Source organism: Nematolebias whitei, chromosome 2 (assembly GCF_014905685.2).
Source record: "Nematolebias whitei isolate Nwh7 chromosome 2, NemWhi1, whole genome shotgun sequence".
NCBI lineage: Eukaryota > Metazoa > Chordata > Actinopteri > Cyprinodontiformes > Rivulidae > Nematolebias > Nematolebias whitei.
In genome coordinates, this window is record NC_056499.1 from 59,924,051 (window position 1) to 59,949,255 (window position 25,205).

The 25,205-nt window shown below is 41.9% G+C and overlaps 1 protein-coding gene across 1 annotated transcript; it reads left to right on the top strand.

Moving 5' to 3' along the window:
- Window positions 1-4,947: 4,947 nt before the first annotated feature.
- Window positions 4,948-15,947, top strand: crybgx (crystallin beta gamma X). The gene is made up of 6 exons (XM_037697750.1): window positions 4,948-5,043; window positions 5,642-5,690; window positions 7,780-7,901; window positions 8,877-9,012; window positions 10,443-10,582; window positions 15,748-15,947. The coding sequence occupies exons 1-6, from the start codon at window positions 5,000-5,002 to the stop codon at window positions 15,878-15,880; spliced, it is 624 nt and encodes a 207-aa protein (XP_037553678.1). The 5' UTR covers window positions 4,948-4,999; the 3' UTR covers window positions 15,881-15,947.
- Window positions 15,948-25,205: the final 9,258 nt, after the last annotated feature.

The window sequence follows — 25,205 nt, forward strand, 5'->3', positions numbered from 1 at the left end:
TCTACATTTTTTTGTTGATTTGCTTTGTTTTGCGTTTTTTTTTTTTTATGTCCAGAGGACCAGATTTAACTTTTTTAGATTTTTCTACCTGGATTATTGAGCATGCATCAGGGTAAATAATAAATCTTCATACACCAAAGTTAGTCACGGAGTTCTTCAGGGCTCAGTGCTTGGGCAATATTCTTTACTTTATATATGCTTCCATTAGGTAAAGTTATTAAACAGCATGGGATAAATTTCCTTTGTTATGCTGATGACACAGAATTATATTTCTCCATTAACCCCAATGAATCCAATCAGCTACTTAGACTACAAGCATGTCTTAAAGACATAAAAACCTGGATGACCCTTAATTTTCTCCTTTTGAACACAGACAAGACTGAGGTTTTGGTTTTTGGACCTGAGCACCTTAGGAATGAATTTTTCAGTCTTTCTCCCTCCTTAGATGACATTAATCTGTCCTCCAGCTCTAATGTTAAAAATTTTGGTGTTATTTTTGATCAGGACATGTATTTTATCCCCCACATTAAAAACGTTACTAGAACTGCCTTCTTCCTTCTGTGTAATATCACTAACATTAGAAACATCTGATCTAAAAATGATGCAGAAAAACTGGTCCATGCATTTGTCACGTCTAGACTGGACTATTGCAATGGTTCATTATCTGGGTGTCCAAATACTTCTTTAAAACGTCTTCAGTTGATCCAAAATGCTGCTGCTAGAGTCTTAACCGGAGTTAGAAGGAGAGATCATATTTCTCCAGTTTTAGTTTCTCTCCATTGGCTCCCGGTCAAGTCCAGAATAGAATTCAAAATATTACTTCTAACCTACAAAGCTCTCAACAACCTGGCTCCATCTTATATTACAGATATTACTGTTCCATATTTTCCTAACAGAGCACTTCGCTCTCAGACTGCAGGTTTACTTGTGGTTCCTAGAATTTACAAAATCAGAATGGGAGGCAGATCCTTCAGTTATCAGGCTCCTCTCTTGTGGAACCAACTTCCAATCTCTGTCCGTGAGACTGACACATTATCCAGTTTTAAAACTAGGCTTAAGACTTTACTTTTTGCAAAATCCTATAGTTATGGTTGGCTTGGGTTTCCTTAGCTGTCCTTTAGTTATGCTGCTATAGGCTTAGACTGCTGGAGGACAAACTGACCACAATTTTCACTCTGCTAAGGTCTTTACTTACTCTGCTCAACCTGTTTTGTATTTGTAATTATTTTTTCTATCCTTAACATGTGTTTTTTTGTCTTTCAGATACACCTGGATCTATACCTGGACCTACCATTCTGTGTTCATCTGTCTCTCCTTCCTGTCCTCTCAAACCAACTGGTCAAAGCAGATGGCCGCTTGTCCTGAGCCTGGTTCTGCTGGAGGTTTCTTCCTTTTAAAAGGGAGTTTTTCCTTTCCACTGTGCTTTCTCAGGATGGGAGACTGCAACGAAGCCAAGATTCAACTTGTCTGCTGGATTCCTTAGATAGAGAACTTTACTAATTGTCTTTTTTGTATGTGAATGTTTCTGTAAAGTACCTGAGACAACTTTGTTGTGATTTGGCGCTATATAAATAAACTGAATTGAAATTGAATTGGCTCACGCGATCCCGGCGAGCGACTCACGTGGTCCCGGCAGGCTACTCACGCCCCGCGGTCGACACGCAGTCCCTACGAGCGACTCAGGCAGTCCCTGCGAGCGACTCACGCGGTCCTGGCGGGCGACTCATGCCCCGTGGTCGACTCATGCGGTCCCTGCGGTTGACTCACCCAATCCCGGCTGGCGACTCACGCCCTGCGGTCGACTCATGCGGTCCCTGCGGCCTACTCATGCGGTCCTGGTGGGCGACCTGCAGCCTGGTTCTGCTGGAGGTTTCTTCCTTTTAAAAGGGAGTTTTTTCTTTCCACTGTTGCCACTGTGCTTTCTCAGGATGGAAGACTGCAACGAAGCCAAGATTCAACTTATCTGCTGGATTCCTTAGATAGAGAATTTTACTAATTGGCTTTTATGTGAATGTTCCTGTAAATTGCCTGAGACAACTTTGTTGTGATTTGGCGCTATATAAAGAAAATGAATTGAATTGAAGTGACTCACAAGGTCCGTGCGGGCGACTCACTTGGTCCCTGCGGGCTACTCACTTGGTCCCCACGGGCGACTCACGCGGTCCCTGCGGACGACTCATGCGGTCCCTGCGGGCGACTCACCCAGTCCCTATGGGCGACTCACGCGGTCCCGGCAGGCGACTCACGTGGTCCTGGCGGGCGACTCATGCCCTGCGGTCGACTCATTCGGTCCCGGCTGTCGACTCACGCGGTTCCTGCGGTCGACTCACGCGGTCCTTGTGGTCGACTCACACGGGCCTGGCGGGTGACTCACGCAGTCCCTGCAGCCTGGTTCTGCTGGAGGTTTCTTCCTTTTAAAAGGGAGTTTTTCATTTCCACTGTTGCCACTGTGCTTGCTCAGGATGGGAGACTGCAATGAGACCAAGATTCAACTTGTCTGCTGGATTCCTGAGATAGAGAACTATACTAATTGGCATTTATGTGAATGTTCCTGTAAAGTGCCCTGAGACAACTTTGTTGTGATTTGGCGCTATATAAATAAAATTAATTGAATTGAATTGACTCACACGGTCCCTGCGGGCGACTCACGCGGTCCCTGCGGGCAACTCACGCAGTCCCTACGGGCGACTCACGCGGTCCTGGCGAGCGACTCACGTGGTCCTGGCGGGCGACTCATGCCCTGCGGTCGACTCACGCGGCCCCTGCGGTCGACTCACGCGGTCCTTGCGGTCGACTCACACGGTCCTGGTGGGCGACTCACATGGTCCCTGCAGCCTGGTTCTGCTGGAGGTTTCTTCCTTTTAAAAGGGAGTTTTTCCTTTCCACTGTTTCCACTGTGCTTGCTCAGGATGGGAGACTGCAACGAGGCCAAGATTCAACTTGTTTGCTGGATTCCTGAGATAGAGAACTTTACTAATTGGCTTTTATGTGAATGTTCCTGTCAAGTGCCCAGCGACAACTTTGTTGTGATTTGGCGCTATATAAATAAAATTAATTGAATTGAATTGACTCACATGGTCCCTGCGGGTGACTCACGTGGTCCCTGCGGGCGACTCACGCAGTCCCTACGAGCAACCAGTTGAATTAGTTAGTGACCCCTGGTTTAGACCAGTCAGATAGTTTTCATCCAACCTTTATTTAGACAGGTAAATCCCATTGAGCCTCAAGGACTCATTTACAAATGGTAAATGGTAAATGGACTGTACTTTTATAGCGTCTTTCTATCTAATCAAGATACTCAAAGCGCTTTACACTACAATCATACAGCTCTCTACTAGATCTGTACAAAGCTAATTTAACAAATCATTCTAAAGAGACTAATCAGTGCTTTATCACATTCATACACTGATGGGACACACATCGGAGGCGATGAGGGGTTCAGTGTTTTGCCCATGGACACTTCGGCATGTGACTGCTTGTGGATTCGAACCCCTAATTTTTGCATTGGAGGATGACTGCTCTAACCACTCAGCCACTGCCGCCCCAAGAGAGACCAGATAGAGTTGCACCTTCTCATCTGTGTAAATGATAAGCTTGTCAACATTTTCTGGAAGGCTGGCAACAGCAATAATAGCAATAATCCATATCTTCATCTACAGGAATAAGGAACCTGTCAATCATTCAAACTGTCGACTGATGTCACCCATAGCATGACAGTGGAGTCCAAAACTATTGATGTAGATATGTCACAAAAGCACCAGCCACAGCTTATCTTAGCATCGTATTTTAGTCTTCAATCCTACAGAATGTTCCTTAATTGAGGCTGAACATCCAGCTATGGTTGTCCGAGTGGCTTGTGGGTCCCTGTCCTCTACAGTTTGCTGCTATAACTGGAATGAACACGAGATATCTGGAAAAATAATCCTCACAAGGAGAAAGTCATCTTTCAGGTACAATACAGTTATTACTTGTCATAAGTTTAATTTTAGATTTTGTGAAATGTTGTTTGCCAAAATATACATTTCTCCACATTTATGGGAGGCACAAAATAAAACAAATACAATTTGTCCAGTGGTTCATGAGATATTTGGCTAACAGACAGAAAAACACACAGGCAATTAAATTATTTACTGTCTTTCATGATGATGCACCATTATCATTCCATCATTACTATCATCTATGATCCCACCATCATTGTGTAATTAATCTAATTTACATTTTTAATCTGATTAAAATGTATTTCCTTCAGGTGATCAACAAAATATTTCATTCTGTTCTGTTCTAATCTCTTGTTACTCAGCTATAATGTAACATGTTTATAAAGATCATTCCTCCAAAAATATCAAAGAACAACTTCAGAAAGTCTGGTGAACTCTTGATTATGACCCCTTTAAATGAAAGACTAGATCATTGGACAGAAGAAATAAAGAACTGATGAGTGGATTAGGACTTTTGCACAGAACTGTAACACTACAAGTTGATGAATGAATATTAATGTGGTCAGTTTTGGTTGATTCACATGTAATAAAGACTAAAATCCTTTTATTTTAAAAAACTGTATTAAATCTGGCTACCTCTCCAGGTCCTGGTCCCTTCAATGAATACAGTATGCTAGAGTGGGCCTTCCTCACCTGTAACAGAGCAGGACACACACCCCCCCCACCACCACCACCACCACCACCGCCAACAAGCAACCCCCATCACACACTGCACACTTCCACCATTATCAGAGCATTGTTAGAGAGAAAATGCTGAAACGCTCAAAACCAAACTGTTGGCACTGCACTCTGTGCACGAGCCTCAGTGTGTGTTTCCATAGTTTTTGCACATGTTCACAGCAGATGTGTGGACAAGTGGACAGTGTGGTTTTGTGTTTAGCATATGAATGGGATGGAGGGCCTCAGCGGCTGCAGTAGAAACACTTGGAGCCTTCTGGTACCAGCCTGTGGCCTCGACTCGTCGTATTTAAGAGGCTTTGTTGAGGCCTCGCAGAGCTGACATGAACATCTTTACTAAGGTCCCAGGATTAACCCAACAAACCAGGTACGTGTAGAGCTCCAGCTGGGGCCTGACCAGCAAGCCCCCCGCCCTGGCCAGTTGTACTGATGTGAGGGTGACAGGGGCTCCACAGCTCGCCTCCTGCTGTTGGTCAGGGTCTACGCCAGGGCTATTCAACTGGCAGCCCGGGGGCCAAATCAGGCCCACGGATGAACTCAGTTCGGCCCACCAATGGGTTTATTTTAAATGAAACTAGACTTTAAACCGTAAAACAAACTTAATGACAATAACTGCTGGATGTCCGCGCCCTGAGCTCACGGCTTTCAGTACCTGTGGCCCGCTGAGCATTTCAGTTGAATACCCTGGTCTACACCCTGAAACATCTCCAGTAGTTTCTCCAATCACCTGGAAAGTGAAGATGCTGCAGGAGACAGAAAAACAACCGTCTAAAGCCCAGAAGAAAAAAATCTTGAACACAATTAATGACAATTTCTGAGTAAAAATAAAACCTGTGCGGTTTGCTGACATAAAAAAAACTTGATTTTTACAAGTTAAAACTTTCATTTTCACTGGCAGGCAAACCAGTTTGTTACACAACTGTTATGTTTTAATTTATTCTTCCAACATTGTTCTGTATCTGCAGCAAGCTGGGGTCTGTGCTCCAACGTGCCTTCTACGGGTCCAGTGGGAGGGTGAGTCCAACTGCCAGAAGACGCAGTTTTCAACGTTTTGATTTGATATTTTATGCTTCTAACTCAACTCTTCATCTGTTTGGGGGTTTAATAATATTCAAATTAATCAGTTTTTTAATTTAGTTTACTATGTGTTAGAAAACAGCAAATATTCCTTTTGTTTACAACTACTGTAAATCCAATGATGATTTGGAAATTGTTCCGTAACTGATCTTCAAGTTTGAAATATTTCGGCACAGCTTATTTATGTCCATGTGACCTTAGTTCCAGCTTGTGCTTTACGCTCTCTACCACTTGGTCCTCCTCCAAAATGACTCCACTTCTGTCGACCCTCGTCCTCATAGCATTTAGTTTTGTTTGTTTTAAGAAAAAGAGAGAAGAACTTTACCTTTTCACTTTGGACCTAACAACTCTGATTCCATAGTTCTCCCTCTAACTCTTGTTTACATCTGGGCGTTATTTGACCAACTCGTTGTCTCGGGCCAAGGCTAGCCAAAATGGACTTGTTTGGATGTAAATACACAACTCGTAATTGTTGGCAACAAAGCATTACACTCATCACTCACACTTAAATTAACACCATGGGAATGTCCTGCCATCGTTTGTGTTCTATCATACAAAGTACTTCTCAGGACAGAGACCAGTTTGGTGTTCCATTATACCACTCAGGAAGGAGATGGGTTTTGCATTCCAGCATACCTCCAGGAATTATTAGTTTCTGTGATAGGTCACAGGTGGTATGACTCCATCTGTCAAGTCTTTTGCAATATCCAAGATTTGCACGCGTTGCCTGATTTGGGCAGATCAAGTTTGAGTGCTGTTCTGTCGATTAATAGTGGATCAAGCAGCTGTGGTGCGGCTTAGGTGCAGTACAGTACACCTTGTCTCCACCTCTGCCTGGCGTATGTAACCTATTTTTAATCAAGTGCCAGCCTTCAGACCTGAAGAGACAGCAAAAATCTTGCATGTTATAAATCAGTCCAAATATTAGAATGGAGTTAGTGTACTGTATATTCTTAACTAGGAACTGAACATTTCCTTTTAGTCCCAACGTCCCACAGTCATTTGGACATTCTTGGTCATAGCTTTTTACTGAGTTTTGATGCGGTCTCCTTCATGCACAAAAATGGTGCTATCTCCTTCCATGAGTTCTTTGACTACCTTTACAAAATATTTTGACTCAAGTTTCATCTGTACGTTTGTCTACAACAATGGTAAAGATGACAACAAAGTCCATGCTCAATAATCCAGGTATAAAATCCAACATTTTTCAGTCAGGTCATCTGGACAGTTTATTTTTTTTGTGCTGAAACGTTTTGCCTTAGATCCAGAAGGCTTCATCAGTCAAGGAAACACACAACAACACAGATTCTTCCTCCAATAGCTTACACCAAAGTGGAACAAAGCAGAGTAGTTTCGAGTAAACTGTTGGAGGAAGAATCAGTTTTGTTGTGTGTTTCCTTGACTGATGAAGCCTTCTGGATCGAAGGTGAAACGTTTCAGCACAAAAAAAAAAGAAACTGTCCAGATGACCTGACTGAAAAATGTTGGATTGTAAAGATGGTTGTTTTTTCTAACAGCCTGAGCCAGCAGTGTAGTTCAACCACGTTTAGGCATAAACATGCCCTCAGCAAAATTCCAACTAATCACACAATAGTTGATGCATACATCTGCAAGTAAAAGTTTTCCTCAAACCTTTTGCACAGAATTTCTTGGAGCTTTCATGAGAGCAAAATGACAAAATGTTTGTCAGGCAACTACCTCGACGAGAGCAGAGTTCTTCAGTTCTTGCCAAGTATGAATCCAGCCTGAATTTTTACACAGAACAGTGAATTAGGATCTCTTCTATGCAGTATTATTCATAATAATGTTTTATAATAAATGTCTCAATAAAACAAGGTTAAAACCAATCTCTTAATGGAAGGAAGAATTGAAAGGAAACAGAAGGTTAATTCTTTACAGAAAGCATCACACTGAAAAGTTGTAGGTAAAGATTAATGCTGGTTATAAATCACAAACAAAGCATGGTGACTGAAACACGAATCTTATACTTGACTATAAATGTCCTGGATCTCATCTCTTTTCTTAGGTGACCCTTTTTGAGCAGCGAAACTTCGCTGGCAGACGACTGGACCTGAACTCCGACTGTCCCAGGATCAGTGACAAGAACTTTCCAGAGAGATGTAACTCTGTTCAGGTGGAGAGTGGAGCGTAAGTCCATGTTTAAAGTCTATTTAAAGTTGGCCAGAGGCTGAGCAGCACATCGCCTGAACCAGCATTGAGACAGAACTGGAAGTGTCAGAAATGAAGATGTTGAGGTTCTCCTTAGGAGAGACAAGGATGGAGAAGATCAGGGATGAGATCATCAGAGGTACAGTACAGTTGAACAACTGGGAGATAAAGTTAGAGAGGACACACTGAGATGGTTTGGACATGTCCAGAGGAGGGACAGTGGTTTGGACATGTCCAGAGGAGGGACAGTGGTTTGGACATGTCCAGAGGAGGGACAGTGGGTACATTGGTAGAAGGATGTTAGAAATGCAGCTGCCAGGAAAAAGACAAAGAGGAGACATATGGATGCAGTTAGAGAGGACGTGGAGGTAGTTGGAGTGAGGACAGAGGACACAAAGGACAGAGTGAGATGGAGGAGGATGATGGGAAATAAACAATGAGGAAATTAATGCAGAGATGTGGAAGGGTTCTAATGCAGCTCTTGCCTAATAGTCCAACACAGCTCAACTCTCTTCTCTAAACTTTCAACGTTATTCTTTAAAGCCCATCAGGAAGGTTTGGATTCTTATTCATAATCTCAGCTGGCTAAATGATGTTGCGATTTAAAAACCAAAGAAGAATAGAAAAGCGAATCGAGATCAACAGAAATGTTAAAGCTGCTAGTGGATAATTCTGGTCACCATGATAACCACACACCTGTGTCTGTCGCTGTCGGACTGCACTCCAAAATGAAATGTAGTCAGAAACACTAAGACAGCAAGTCCCAAGTTAGTGTGTGACCTCATCACACCTCAAGTTGAACATTCTGTGGTAAAACCTCCAAAACCTTTAACTTCAACTATAATTTTAAAGCAGAATATTACTTAAGAAAAACAACAAAACAAAACAAATGGGTCTTCATTTGTATCGACTGATCTGTGCCATGTTTGTGTCCATCTTTGACTCCTCATAAAGGTGGGTCGGATACGAGCATGAGAACTATCGGGGCCGTCAGTACCTGTGGGACATGTCAGACAGAGGGGAGTACACCTCCTACGACAGGTGGTGCGCTCAGGTGGACCACGTATCCTCTGTCCGCTCCATCAGACAGGTGAGACTCTGGTTCCTCTGCAGGTATTGTGCCTTGGCGTTATATAAATAAACTGAATTGAATTGAATTTAATTGAATTGAATTGTAAACTCTTCGACATTCACAAAGATAATTAGGTGCCAAAAATAAACATTAAAAAAACTGTCAAAGACCCCTTAACCTCTATCAAAACGAGACTAATTCCTCAGGCTTGAGAGGAAACAATACTGTAAATACATTTATTGGGCTTTTGAAGTTATCAGGTTGTTAGTGAAGAAAGCCACAAGTTTCCTGATTTAAACATCCATCCATCCATTATCTTTACCCGCTTATTCCATTTTGGGTCACGGGGGTCGCTGGTGCCCATGTCCAGCAATCACTGTGCGAGGGGCGGGGGACACCCTGGACGGGTCTCCAGTCCATCACAGGGCCACATGGAGACAAACGAGACAAACAACCATTCACTCTCTCACTCACACCTAGGGACAATTTAGAGTTACCAATCAGCCTAACATGCATGTTTTTGGTCTGTGGGAGGAAACCGGAGTACCCGGAGAAAACCCACGCATGCACGGAGAGAACATGCAAACTCCACCCAGAAAGGCCCCTGGACCGGGGTTTGAACCAAGGACCTGCTCGCTGAGAGGCAGCAGCTCTACCAGTTGCACCACCGTGCTGCCCCTGATTTAAACTGAATTTTCTAAATATAAAAAAAATAATAATTAAATGCTTAAAAAGGGTGACTTAAAAATGAGAAAAGAATAAAAAGACCTAGTTTGGATCTCATGTTCTCCTGTAGAAAACCTTCAGGCTATGCAGCAGATCTTTAAAGTCCTGGAAGTTCTGAGATGTGGCCTCCATGGGTCAGACTTGTTGGTACAGCACATGCAACAGACACTTGATTAGACTGACAGCCAGAGAATTTGGAGTTTACTTCCAAACTGGTTGTTGTGTTCCTCAAACCGTTCTTACTCCAGTGTGGCTGGGTGCATCAGCTAGCTGAAGGAGGGTGAGGGTGGGGGCTGGTTAACATCAGTCTTTATGGAAATGCTACTGGTCAAAGAAACATACATATGGATCAGTTTTGGTTGGTTCTGACTTCTGCAGACCTGAAGCACACCACAGATCTGCAGTTGTGAAGATGTCTTGGCCCAGCTGTCCAAGTGTGGTTCTTGTTAAAATCACTAAAATCTACACACTGTAATTATATCTATACTTCCAACTTCAAGATCAGAATATTTGCCTGCTACTTGGTTAAAATTAGTAATTTAAGATTGTATTAAATATACATTATTGCACAACAAATTCATTGTCAGAGCATTTAATATTCCAATAATCTAACTTACTTCAGATTCAAAAAGTCATTTAAAGCAGAGGAGTAAATTTATTGGTTGTATGTATGAAGGTGTTACACAGTTAGCTGTAATCAGTGATTTGTGTCTGATTTTTAGGACAACAATCCTCCCAGAGCGCAGATGTTCGAGCGAGCTGGTTTCTCCGGTAAAAAGATGGAGATCCAAGATGACATCCCCAACCTCATGAGCCGCTACAACCTCAACAGAGTCACCTCCATTCGGGTCCTCGGAGGATCGTAAGTTCAACATCCTTCCTGGACCCTCCAGAAATGTTTCCATAGCCAGATATTTTAATTTTTATCTGTTTGGTTATAACAATTTTATCCAGAAGAACTGCATTTCTGTTCTTTCTTACAGGAAACACTAAGTTTGTGTAAAATAATCAATTTATGAATTTTCCTCACAATAAACTCAATAGAACCAATTGGGATATTACGGCCTTAATCTGCTCTGTGACCTTTCTGTAAATTAGTGATGCACCGATCCACTTTTTTCACTTCCGATACCAATACCTGCGGTTTAGTGTCGGCATATACCGATCCGATACCAATCTGATACAGAAAAACTGCTGAATTCTGTTAAAAAAAAAACTCAGCGTGCTCTTTAGGGTGAAATCTCTAGAGATGCTTGATTAAGTTGGTAGTGTTATAACTGGAAATTTTAGTGACACCCCTTGGATCCATCGCTGTGCACGTATTGCCCGTAGCTGTCGAATGTGTTGGCTGAGGTAGTGTGAAATAGTTCCAGATGGCTGAGACTTTCGCTTGCTCCATTTTGAAAACCATCTATGCGGTGAGTACACTAGCGTGTGACGTCACTCAGAGCACAAAGCACAGAATTAGAGTGAATAGATCTGCCCAGTCATGGATCGGTCACATTGTCACCGATACCCGATCCAGAAGTTTTTCCCGATATCGGGACAGATACCGATATTGGTATCGGATCGATGCATCTCTACTGTAAATAGCATTAAATTGCAACAAAAATAATTCCAGAGACATTCACAGAGAAGGCATGTCCAGATGGGTCATATAATTTAAGCAGATGTACTTCAGAAGAGGCTATCACAGTGAGATAGGATGTTTCTGATTTTACTAATAGTAATTAGGTAAAACAAGGATGATCTACAAATTATTATTGTGTTCAATTTTCATTGGATTGCAAAAACATTCATCCACTTGGTAATATTTCTTGCTATTAATAGATTACCCTCTGTGAACAGTAAACAGCCATCAGGTGCTAATGATCCACTGTTAGGCTGATGGTCCTTCTTGAGCATGTGATCAGCTGGTTTTGGTTGTCAGCAGCAAACTGGTTGATCCACTCTGAGACGGTGCTATTTAAGAGACTGAGCTGAATACAGCACCTCAGACTGAGGAAGTCTCTCGGATGAGAGACGAAACGTTTCTACATTTTTTGTTGATTTGCTTTGTTTTGTTTTTTTGAATGTCCAGAGGACCAGATTTAACTTTTTTAGATTAATAGATTAACTTAATTTTATTCCCGGTTATCAATTTGAATATATATATATTGGCATGCTTCCACATTATTTATGTACTTTTATATGAAGAATGGACAGTAGTTATGCCTTACGCTCTAAGGACTGTTTGCATCTTCATGTTCTTCATGTGCAAACAGAAAAGGGCAAGAAAGCTTTTAGCTTTTCTGCCCCCTCAGCATGGAATGCCTTGCAAGCTGAATTAAAACTGACAGAACTTGTTACTTTGAGCACTTTTTGCAAACTTTTAAAAAAACAATAAATAATAATAATGTCATCACAATGTCAGCACTGTATGTTTCCATACAATGGCGAAATTAGTCTCTGCATTTAACCCATCCACCACCAGGTGGTGCAGTGGGCAGCTATTGAAAGCGCCCGGGGGACATTTTGGGAATGAGACGTGCTGCCCAGAGACGCCACGTGATGTGCAGTGACTGGGGATCGAACCTGGGACTTTCGGGTCCCAGGCCGGCTGCCCTGCCTCTATACCATCTCGGCCCCCATAAATGATATCTTGTCAACAGTGCCTGTGTTTTAGATCTTAAATTGTTATGGTTTTAAATTATTATGTATTACAGTTATTGCCATTTACTGTTATACTGTATATTTTAATTTTTTTATATATATATTTCTGAAATCTTCATAATCTTGCTACTTGTTTTGTTTTTTATGACGCGTGCTGCTGCCTGTTCTTGGCCAGGTCACCCTTGTAAAAGAGGTCTTGATCTCAATGTTTTTTAAAAAAAATCTGGTTAAATAAAGGTTTAATAAAAAAATAGATCTACAAAAATCCTTAAAATTAATGAAGCTTATTGAGAAAAAATATATTTTATATAATTCTAAAATGTATATTTTTTTCATTTTTTTTCATTTAGCCTTTATTTATCCAGGTTAGTCTCATTGAGCCACGAGAACTCATTTTCAAGAGAGACCTGTTTAGGGAGCACATGGTGGGGTTAAGGGCCTTGCTCATGGGCCCAGAGTGGGGCGAATGTGTTTCACAGTGTTTCACCTACCCCACCCACAATTTTGATGTTGTCGGGGCCGGGGCGTGAACCGGCGATCTTCGGATCACAAGCCCACCTCTCTAACCTCTGCTCCACCACTCCCCCCCATATAACTCTCCTCCTTGAATCGCCACCTTATCGTGGTAGAGGAGTTTGTGCGCCTGAATGATCCTAGTAGCTATGCTGTCAGGAGCAATTCTCATTGTCCCTGGTAGGGTCTCCCAAGGCAGATTGGTTCTAGGTGACAGGCCAGGCAAAGAGCGATTTGGAAGACTCTTATGGACAGAAATAATCAAGGAGCTCAGTGTCCCTTGCCCAGATGTGGGTTACCGAGGCCACACCCTGGAGCCAAGCCTGGTGACTCTTTGATAAGTGCTTGGTGACCAGGGCAGCTGTGTCTGAGTGGTTAGAGCAGTCGTCCTCCAATGCAAAAGTTGGGAGTTCAAATCCACCAGCAGTCACATGTCGAAGTGTCTCGGGGCAAGACACTGAACCTCTTGTTGCCTCCGATGTGTGTCCCATCAGTGTGTGAATGTGATCTAAAGCTCTGATTAGTGTATTTAAAATGATTTGTTCAATTGTGTTTCTAGATATCTAGTAGAGTGCTGTATGAATGGGTGAATGAGGACACAGACTGTAGAGTAAAGTACTTTGAGTATCTCAGTAAGATAGAAGGGCGCTATATAAGTACAGTCCATTTACCATTCCATTTAACCATGGGGCCAGGTCAGGCTCAGCCTGAACGAGTAACATGGGTTTCCCTTCCTGTGATCCCACCACATGCAAGGACCATATGAGTCAGGTGCATGATGCCATGGGTAGTGTCTGAAGGCAGGGGCCTTGGCGCTCTGACCCTGGCTTCCTAAAACAGGCTCTTGGGACATGGAAAGTAACTTCTCTGTCAGAGAAGGAGCCTGAGCTTGTGCATGGGGTTGAGAGGTACCGACTAGATCTAGTTGGCCTCACCTTGACACATATCATGGGCTCTGGAACCAATCTCCTTGAGAAGGGCTGGACCTGATTCCACTCTGGAGTTGCCATGGTGAGAAGCACCGAGCTGGTGTGGGGATTCTTGTACTCCCCTGACATGGTGCCTGTGTGTTGGAGTTTTCCTTGGTAGATGAGAGTAGCTTCCCTGCACCTTTTGGGTGGGGGGTTGGGCTCTGATGGTTGTTTGTGCATACGTGCCAAACAGCAGTTCAGAGTATCTGGCTTTATTGCTGGAAGGTGCGCCAACCGGGGCCCCCTTTATTCTGCTGGGGGACTTCAATGTACACATGGGAATGACAGTGTGACCTGGAAGTGCATGATTGGGAGGAACAGCCTCTCTGATCTGAACCCAACAGTGGTCTGTTGTTGGACTTCTGTGCTAGTCATAGTATGTTCATCACGAACACCATGTTCAAACATAAGGGTGTCCATATGTGCCCTTGGCATCAGGACACCCTAGGTCATAGATCACTGATAGACTTTATAGGGAGGTAGCTGGACTCTTCCTTAGAGATAGAGTGAGAAGGTCAGTTATTCAGGAAATACATGGAGTAAAATCGCAGCTCCTCCACGTTGAGAGGAGCCAGTTGAGGTGGTTTGGGCATGAGGTGATGCTAAGGATGCTCCCTGGGCACCTTCTTAAAGAGGTAACTCAGGCATGTCTGTCTGGGAGGAGACCCAGGACACCCTGGAGAGACTATGTCTCTCAGTTGGCCTGGAAACGCCTTGGAATCATCCCAGAAGAGCTGGAAAAGGTGGCTGTGAAAGAGATGTCTGAGTCCCCCTGATGTATGTATGTCTGTACATGTATGTCAGTATATATGTATGTACGGATGGATGGATGGATGGATGGATGGATGGATGGAAGTATATAACTCTAGAAGGGTTAGATTTATATTTTGCTAAAATTTAGCATACATTTAGCTTATTTCAGCTAAAGTTTAACTGCTTTTAGCTTTAGCATCTGTTTTTTTGCCTTAAGCTACTGTTGTGCTATTCATAGTTTTTTAGCTTGCGTTCTGCTATTTCAGCCTGTTTTGATATTTTTGCCTTTATTCTAGCTTAAACATCAAAAGCTTTATTTTAGTTTCCTCAGCAATTTTCAGCTAAGTCATTCAGCACTCATCATTCTCACTGTATCTTTTAAATAGCATTTTTCCAGTTTAAATTTAATTTACTGACTGTACTTATATAGCGCTTTTCTGTATTATGAAGACACTCAAAGCACTTTACACTACAATCTGTGCCTCATTTACCCATTCATACAGCATTCTACTAAATCTCTACAAAGACTAATCAGAGCTTTATCACATTCATACACCGATGGGACACATATCAGAGGCAATGAGGGATTCAGTGTATTGCCCAGGGACACTTCGGCATGTGACTGCTGGCGAAATCGAACTCCCAACTCTTGTATTGAGGACGACTGCTCTAACCACTCAGCCACAGCTGCCCCTAATTTACTTATTAACTTTCAGAGCCAATGAAGCTCTTTTGTAGTTTTCTGCTGAAACTTAACATCCTGACTAGGGGTGGGCGATATGGCTCAAATATAATATCGTGATATATGTCTGTACCTGCAGTTTTGAGCTGGATGGAGAGATGCAGCTGAGCCGTGCGTTGTTTGTTTTTAGCTTTTTAGGTAGCTAATATTGCACGCAACTAATTAGCGTTACGCCAGTACCGACAGATGGAGGGGGGTGCGCAGTTCGCTTTGGTCGTTCGGCGCGCTCGGTTCTGTTAACGGGGCAGGGCACTTGATGTATTACGTCATGAAATTAGTATATCATGATAGCATTTATTTTCCCCGGGCAAGCTTTTTTTACTTGTATTATCATGAACAATATTATATGGCCCAGCCCTAATTCTAACCACTCTGACTGTTGTTCTGGTGTTGCAGCTGGGTGGTGTATCAGGAGCCCAACTATAGAGGTCCTCATTATGTTCTGGAGAAACGAGACTACAACAACTTCTCTGACTGGGGCAGCCAGAACAGCACCGTGGGCTCAATGCGCAGAGTCCGCTTCAACTAAACAAAACCAAAAAACTGGCGGAACCTGTTAACTTTACAATCAAATAAAGCCTTTTTTTAGTAATAAACTTGAACTTGTCTTTGTTATTGTCTGCTGCCTAAAACTAAGTGTATGCAAATATTTGACTGTTACCAAAATATCTCATAATCCACTGGATGAATTTTAATGAACCTCAGAGAAAAATCATGGGATTTACATCTACAACTGATTATCTTAGGAATCAATTTGATTTAAATTGGCTTCCAAAGCCAGCTGACCTTAAAGAACACAGTGGGTGTACCTCAGTCAGTTTTTAAACCTTTATTTTACCAGGAAGAAACCCCTTGAGATTATAAATCTCTTTTACAAAGATGTCCTAGGCTATATGGTAAATGCTAAATGGACTGTAAAAACATACATTACGGCAAAGACTGGTTCATCCCAAAGATCCAGTCCCCCGGCACAAACAGAGTAATGTTGTGTATGCTGTTCAGTGTCAGGAGGGCTGTGATCAGTCTTACATCGGGGAAACAAAACAGCCACTGGCCAAAAGGATGGCCCAGCACAGAAGATCAACATCATCAGGCCAGGATTCTGCGGTCTACACTCATCTCCAGGCCAGCGGTCACTCTTTCAAGGATGAAGATGTTCACATCCTGGACAGAGAGGAACGATGGTTTGAGAGAGGAGTAAAGGAGGCCATCTTTGTGAAAAGAAATCGTCCATCATTAAACAGGGGTGGAGCCTCCGGGTTCAACTGTCCCCCTCTTACAATGCTGTGATTGCTAGTATCACTCAGCCCTCTGTGAATAGTAAACAGCCATCAGTGTGCTAATGATCCATTGTTAGGCTGATGGTCCTTCTTGAGCATGTGATCAGCTGGTTTTGGTTGTCAGCAGCAAACTGGTTGATCCACTCCAAGAAGGTGCTATTTAAGAGACTGAGCTGAAAACAGCACCTCAGACTGAGGAAGTCTCTCGGATGAGAGACGAAACGTTTCTAGATTTTTTTTTGCTTTGTTTTGCTTTTGTTTTTTTGAATGTCCAGAGGACCAGATTGAACTTTTTTGGACTGTAAAAAGTACTTGTTTGGCTCCTTTCTATCTTATAGACATACTCAAAGCTCTTTACACTACAATCTGTGCCTCATTTACCCATTCATACAGAACTCTACTAGATCTCTACAAAGCTAATTGAACAAATCATTCTAAAGAGACTAATCAGAGCTTTATCACATTCATACACTGATGGGACACACATCTAAGGCAATGAGGGGTGTCTTGCCCAGGGATACTTCATCATGTGACTGCTGGTAGATTTGAACCTCCAACTCTTGCATTGGAGGACAACAACTCTAACCACTCAGCCACAGCCACCCAAATACAGCAACACAGTCTTAAAAACAGTAACAGTAGTATTAAAATATTTATTAAAAAAAAACATCCATTAGAAAAACAAACAACACAATGTGTCAGGGTTTTAGACAGGTCAGGACAGGAGAGAACCCAGTTGAGCAGGCAGGACTCAGGAGGCAGACGTACAAAATAAAATACTTTAATAATAATAATAAATCAAAAGGCTGACATAGCAGCAAACTAACAAAATAGGGTCAGGACTGGATCAGACAGGATCAGACAATACCCAACGACGAACTGACAAAGGACAAGACTTACAGACAGACTATATACACAGACAGGACATGACATAATTACAAGCACCTGGAACGAGGGTGAAATTAATTGGATAATTGATGAGACACACAAGGGAGTACAGACAGAGAAGGCCCACAAGATGGCGCCATCCCAGTGTTTCCCCTACCATTATACAAGAGGGGCATCCCGCCCCGTCAACAGAACCAAGCGCCCCATCTACCAAACCCCACCCCCAACCACCTGTCGGCACTGACGTAACGCTAAACTAGCAGCTCGCAATGCAGGTGCACTTGTAATGTTTGTGTCCCTTTTTTACTACCTCAGCCTGTCTAGTTTCATGTTTTCTCCTGCCAATTGTTTTCTGTCCTGTCAATCACTCAGTTCATGTGCCTGCACCATGCCTCCTCTCCCATCAGCTTCATTCATCGCACCTGTGCACCTCCATACTTAAGCTCCCTGTTCACCCTCATTCAGTGCCAGATTCTCGAACCTCTCTGAGCAATAGAAATCTAGCACTACTTGTCTTTGCATCCTACCTAGTTCTGAACCCAAGCCTGTTTTCTGACTACCCGACCAGCCTGCTCCCTTTTGGATTTTGTCTGCTTCAGTCCTCTTGGTTATTACTCTGCGCCTCCACACCGACCACAATTCAAGATCACGTTTTTGGATTTATTCTGCTCTCTGCCTCCCTGTGCTCAAACCCTGCTACCCATCTTGGACCCTGGAACTGGATTTGCCCTTATTGGACCTGTACGCCTTCTGTTTGCTCCGCTGCTGCTGTTCACTCTGCATGAGTGACGTCATCGGCTCCAGCGAGACTACAGCTCCTGTTATTCCATCAAGACAGAAGATCGGACCCAGGCCCGGACCCAGACCTGCACCTGAAGCTGTTTATTTCCTAATAAACTTTTTTTTAAACCATTTCTGTGTTGGGTGTTGATGTGCCGATCCAAACTGGTTCTTGACAGTAGAATCTGGCCATTATGGATCCAGCACCCACCCAGGAATGGCACACGGTGTAGAAGGGGCCATAAATAAACTTGAAACTAATATGCAGGAAATGATGGAAATATTAAGAGCTATGTCTCAACAAAATCCTTGTTTGAACTCTGCTCATTCTTTCGTTGTCCAGGCTGCTGCTCCTCATGTCCCCACTCCTTCTCATGAACCTCGTTTGTCTCCCCCTGAACTTTTTAAAGGAGATCCTGATCAATGTCGACCATTTCTCACACAAAGCGAGATCCACTTTCAGCTGCAGCCTTCCTCTTTTCCCACTGAACGAGCCTGGGTGGCCTACGCAATCTCTCTACTGGCAGGTAAAGCCAAGTCGTGGGGCACTTCTGAGTGGCAAAGAAACTCCAGAAGTTGTCACAGTTTTGCTGAGTTTGCTAAGGAGTTATGTAGGGTTTTTGATCCCCTGCTACCAGAGAGGGAGGCCGCACATCAACTTTTTTCTGTAAAACAAGGAAATTAACGAGTCACCGAATATATTATTGAATTTCATGCCATTGCTGCTGGAAGTCGTTGGAACGAGGAGGCCTTAACTGATGCTTTTTTCCAGGGTCTTAATGACACTATTAAAGACGAACTTGCAACTCAGAATTACCCGGAGTCTCTTAAGAGCTTGGAGGACCAGACCATGCGCGTTGACCTGCGCCTTCGGGAAAGAGATCAAGACAGAGGGTACAGAGCAGCGAGGAGGCCAAGACCCTGGGTTGAGTCACAAGTTTTCTCTAAAGAGTCTCATGTGGTACCTATTTCCAATACCTCACAGACCAAAGAACCTATGCAGCTGGGCAGGAGCTGACTCACCCCAGAGGAAAGGGAGAGAAGAAGGAGACGGCACCTCTGTTTTTACTGTGGTGCAGGTAACCACACAATTGTGAAGTGTTTGTTAAAAGATCAGACTCAACAGGTAAGAGGAGATGCCTGTTGAGTCAGACCAATACACCCAGGATCTCCTCCCCTTTCATTGTGCCAGCAGAGATCCAAGTACCCGGTAAGAGACCAAGATCGGTATCAGCCGTCATTGACTCAGGGGCAGATACTGAATTCATTGACCACCAATTCGCACTATCTATGGGCATTGAATTACTCCAGTCTCCCAAGTCACACAAAGTTCTCACTCTGGACGGTTATTCTCTCCATGACTCGAACCTTGAGACCACGCCCGTCACTTTGTTATTAAGAGGCAATCACAAAGAGAACTAAAAGTTTATTGTAATTAACTCTCCACACCTCCCTATTGTACTGGGTTCGACCTGGCTTGATAAACACAACCCACATATTAATTGGAGAGGAAAAGAGATAGTGGGTTGGTCAGAAGAGTGTCTATCCACCTGTCTTTTCGAGGCGATTCTGCCTTCTGTCAGTCCTGAAAATATTACAGAAACTTATCCTGACCTCTCCAAAGTCCCTGCTGAGTACCAAGATCTCAAAGAAGTATTTAACAAAGTCAAAACCACTTCTCTTCCTCCACATAGACCCTATCAGAATCAGAATCAGAATGCCTTTATTGTCATTATACGCAGTACAATGAAATTAAGAGCCACTCCTTTTTTCAGTGCAAAAACACACCTTAAGAAAACACACACTAAACACTAAACACACACTAAAATATAAAAAATGTAACGCAATATAGATATAATAAAGAAAGTAAAAAATAAGTTATATTGCACATTATGGATATTAGTGAGGTAGTTAAGGTGACTGAGGGTATGAAATGTCAGTAGTATTGCACACTAGAAGTCCAGGGGTTTGGGAGGTTAGAATATTAAATCAGTGCATGTGTGAGTTCAGTGTGGTGATGGCTTTCGGGAAAAAACTGTTCTTGAATCTGTTTGTTCGTGTTCTGATGCACCTGTAGCGCTTCCCTGAAAGTAGCAAGTCAAACAGTTCAAAATCCGGGTGTGAACAGTCCTTGATTATGCTTTCTGCTCTGTTGAGGCAGCGTGATGTGTAAATGTCCATCAGGGAGGGGAGAGGGCAGCCAGTTATCTCTTGTGCTGTCTTGACTACTCTCTGAAGCCTCTCCCTGTCAGCCAGGGTGCAGCTGCTGTACCATACTGAGATACAGTATGTCAACAGGCTCTCGATGGACGATTGGTAGAAGGTCAGCAGCAATTTGGTGTTCAGGTTGTGCTTCTTAAGGACTCTTAAGAAGTGTAGTCTCTGCTGAGCCTTCTTGATGACCGCTGTGGTGTTCTCTTTCCAGTTAAGGTCAGCAGAGATATGGACACCAAGAAATCTGAAAGTATGAACCCTCTCCACGCACTCGCCATTGATGGGAGGCGGGCCGTGGAGTTGGCCCCGCTGAGCTGGGGAGCGACGGTGTGGGGCTGCTGCGGAGACCTTCTGCCGGGGTTGTGCCTGCTTTGGAAGGCGGGAGTTCGGGTCTGCTGCCGTTGGGTCTGTGTGCCGCTGGAGGCTGGTCTTCGGTGGAGGATTCTGCGGGCTCCTGGGGCCTCTTGGTCTGTTTTCCATCTGACGTTGGATTCGGGTGCAGTGGTCGCTGGCTACCACCAGAGGGCAGCTGTGACTTGGGATCGGGCGTCGGCTTTGCTTGGCTGTGTATACATCTCCAGGTCGTGAGTACACTTAAATATGTCAAGTAAATCCAAACGTGGAAAGAAAGAACATTTGGACGAACTAAGTGTAGAAGACATGGAGGACATTAAAAAGTCTTTGAATTTTATGAGTATGGAACTGGCCAAGCTGACATCAAAACAAGAACTATTAATTGGATTGTTTGAAGAAGTAAAACAACTTAAACTTCAAATAAGCGAAAAGGACAATAAAATAATTGAACTTGAAAAAAGAGTTGACGACATGGAAAGAAATGCGAGACAAGAGAATCTGATTATAACTGGTTTTACAGTAAAACCAAAGTCCTTTGCAAAAGCTGTGACGGATTCTGCAACAACAGAAGACGCTTCACAGCAAGAATTACAAACATTGGAAGACCAAGTTGTGTCATTTCTGCAGGACAAAGACTTTAATATTGAAAGTGAGGATGTGTCAATTTGTTACACCTTGCCTGGACAGGATAAAATCAAACCAACAATAGTTGTCAGATTCGTCAGTAGGAAACTCAGAAATAATGTGATGATGCAGGCAAAAAAACTAAAGGGTACAAAAGTATATATAAATGAACATCTAACAAAAAAGAATGCAACTATTGCACGGGAGGCGAGGTTGTTAAAAAAACAAAAAAAGTATAATTCAATTCAATTCAAAAATACTTTATTAATCCCAGAGGGAAATTATTTTGTTGTTGTAACTCGTTATCCTCATTTCATTAAGATGTTATAGATGCTGATGGCTGTAGACAAGAAGGATCTCTTGTAAAGGTCCATCCCACAGTGGATCCTAAGAAACTGGCTGCATATGCCGTCCGATCCGTCCACCCAGACTCGGCTGGCCTCTTGGTTCCCCTGGACTGTAGGACCGCTTGAATGCTGGGCAGAACTCCTCCCAGAGCGATGGCCACTCCTCCCAGAAGTCTGCCGAGCTCCTCATAGCTGCGGACAGCCAACTGTAGGTGCAGAGGGACGATCCTGTTCTTCCGCTGTCGTGAGCCGTGTTTCCTGCTAGTTCCAGGATCTCAGTGGTCAGGCACAGCTGGCAGGTAGATGAGAATGCGTCCATAGAACATCCTTTTCAACTCATTTGAGAGTTGGGGCCATAGTTGAGATATTATTTCAGCTTTTGAGATGTTACTCAGCTGCTGTTGTTGTAGAAAACTGCCTTGTTGCCATGGTCACGCATCATAACAAATGTCCAAAACTAAAAAAAGTTTCAGTAAAAATCCTTCCCGCTGCACAGCATTCGATACCAGAGGAAACAATCATCCAAAAAATGGGATTTACATCCAGAAAAAGAGGAATTAAAGTTTCCAAAAGCAAAATCTCAGAATGAAAGTAACAGAGCTGCTCCAACATGCAGACACCTTGAGCGGCGCAATTCTAGAATTTTATATTTATATATTTATTTATATATTTATATATTTTAATATCGACACGGACAAGAAATGGACACGTTTGGATAAAAGTACAAGAAGAATCACAACCTAAAACAATAAAGGAAATAAAGGACTTGGAAAATTTCAAATAATCCAATGAAATGGTAACTTTCAAATCATCAAAATTATATTTAATACATAATTGTTAAAACGTTAGTCTGGTGAACGGATGTTTTAACTATAACAGCTTATGCTGATTTAGAACCGAAAATATATAACGTTGTTGATTTGATTGATCCAGGTTTTTATCCAAAAATAGAGGATTGTGATTATTATAGTGAAAAACAATTTAGTGATATCAGTTTGACAAAGCCTGGTTTTTCTATAATTCATTTCAATTGTAGGAGTATAAATGCAAATATTTCCAAGATAACAGATTATTTAAAACAATTAAATAGAACAATTACAATAATAGCATTGTCTGAGACATGGTTAAATGACGAAAATATAATTAATGCCCAAATTGATGGGTACGAATTATATAATATAAATAGAAATAATAAAAGAGATGGTGGTGTGGCTTTATTCGTCAATAGTGCAATAAAATGTAAATTAAACAGGGAAATGTCAACAACTGATGAGAACTCAATTGAGATGATAACAATAGAAATTTTAAATAAAAATGATAGAAATATCATAATAAGTTGTGTATACCGACCACCTGGATCGAATATTGAGTCATTCACAGATAAAATTATTGAACTATTAGATAAGAGCTGTAATAAAAAAAATTTTTATGTGGTGACTTTAATATTGATTTGGGGAAAAAAACAGATTCTAATAATATCAGTACATTTATTGACTCAATGCAAACTTTAAATCTTTACCCATTAATCTCGAAGCCAACAAGAATCACGACTCATAGTGCAACAATAATTGATAATATTTTTACAAATACAACAAATGGGGATGTGATTGGGGGTATTTTGATGAATGATCTTAGTGATCATTTACCGGTTTTTACAATTTATAGTTGTAAGGATGGCACCTTTTGCTGTTTCTGTTTGTGTCTGTGTTTCCCTAGTGTTTCCTCGTCAGTTTAATTGTTGCCACCTTTGTCTCGTCACACCTGCTGTTTGTAATCACGTCTTGTCTTGTCCTTGTATATAAACCTCCTGTCCTGTGTTGTTCCTTTGTCGGGTCATATTCGTTTGGGTCTTCATGTTTCCTGCGTCTTGTGAGTTTCTCCCTGAGCTTCCTGAGTCCATGTAAGTTTTGCTGCCACGTCAGCTTATTGTTTTGTTACCTTTTTATTTATCATTAAACATATCTATTTTTGTAATCTGCCGAGTTGAGTCCTGTCTGCACAACTGGGTTCGTTCCTGTCCAGCTGATCCTGACAATAGTAAGTATCAAATAAGCACAAAAACATTTCCTAAAATGAAAAAAATAATAAATACATCCAAGCAAGCTTTGGAAAATTTGAAAAATGATTTAGCTGTACAAAACTGGGATAGTGTCTATGTTGATGATGTAAACAAATCTTATGAGGTGTTTATGAATATCTTGGATGCTTTATATAAAAAACTTGTGTACTAAATAATTACACCAAGAAGAATGTTGTTGACCAGCAGTGGATGACAAATGGACTGAGAAATGCTTGTAGGAAGAAAAACTATTTGTATTTATGTTTCTTGAAATGCAGAACACAAGATGCAGAAGATAAATATAAGAAATATAAAAACAAATTAGTTGGGATTATAAGAAAACATAAGAAAGAATATTATAGTGACTTATTGAATAAAAGTAATGGGGATACGAGGGCAACATGGCGGGTCTACAAAAAATATAGGAAAAACAGGCATTTCACAGAACTTTACAATAAATAATGAGACAATATATGATGAAAATGTAATTGTTAATGGATTTAATCAATACTTTGTGAATGTTGGAACTAGTCTTGCAACAACGATACCAAAGATGAATAATTATGGGAACTATTTAATTGATGATTATCTGGACAGTATGTTCCTGAAGGGAACTGATAAAGATGAAATAATGAATGTAGTCAATAAATTTGTAAACAAAAACTCTAAGGATTGGATGGATATGGACATGACATTCGTAAAGAACATAATGGGTCATGTAATTGAACCATTTACACATATATGTAATTTGTCCTTTACAACGGGAGTATTTCCAGACAGAATGAAGGTGGCTAAGGTATTTCCTCTTTTTAAAAATGGTGATAAATGTGTGTTTGATAACTACAGACCGATATCCTTGTTACCACAGTTTTCTAAAATCTTAGAGAAACTATTCAGTAACAGACTGGACCAATTTATTGAAAAACAAAATATTCTAACTAATAATCAATATGGTTTTAGAACAAAAAATTCAACATCTATGGCGCTTATGGACTTTATGGAACAAGTAACTACTGCGGTTGACCGTAAACAATATTGTGTAAGTGTGTTTGTTGACTTGAAAAAGGCATTTGATACTGTTGACCATAATATTCTTTTTGATAAATTATACAAATATGGGATCAGAGGTTTAGCTTTACAATGGGTGTGTAGTTACTTGAAAAACAGGAGACAGTTTGTACAGATGAATGATGTGAAATCGGATCACTGTACTATTACTTGTGGAGTTCCTCAAGGATCCGTACTTGGCCCAAAGTTGTTCATTTTGTATGTAAATGATTTGGTCAAGGTGTCTGGCCTCCTTAAATG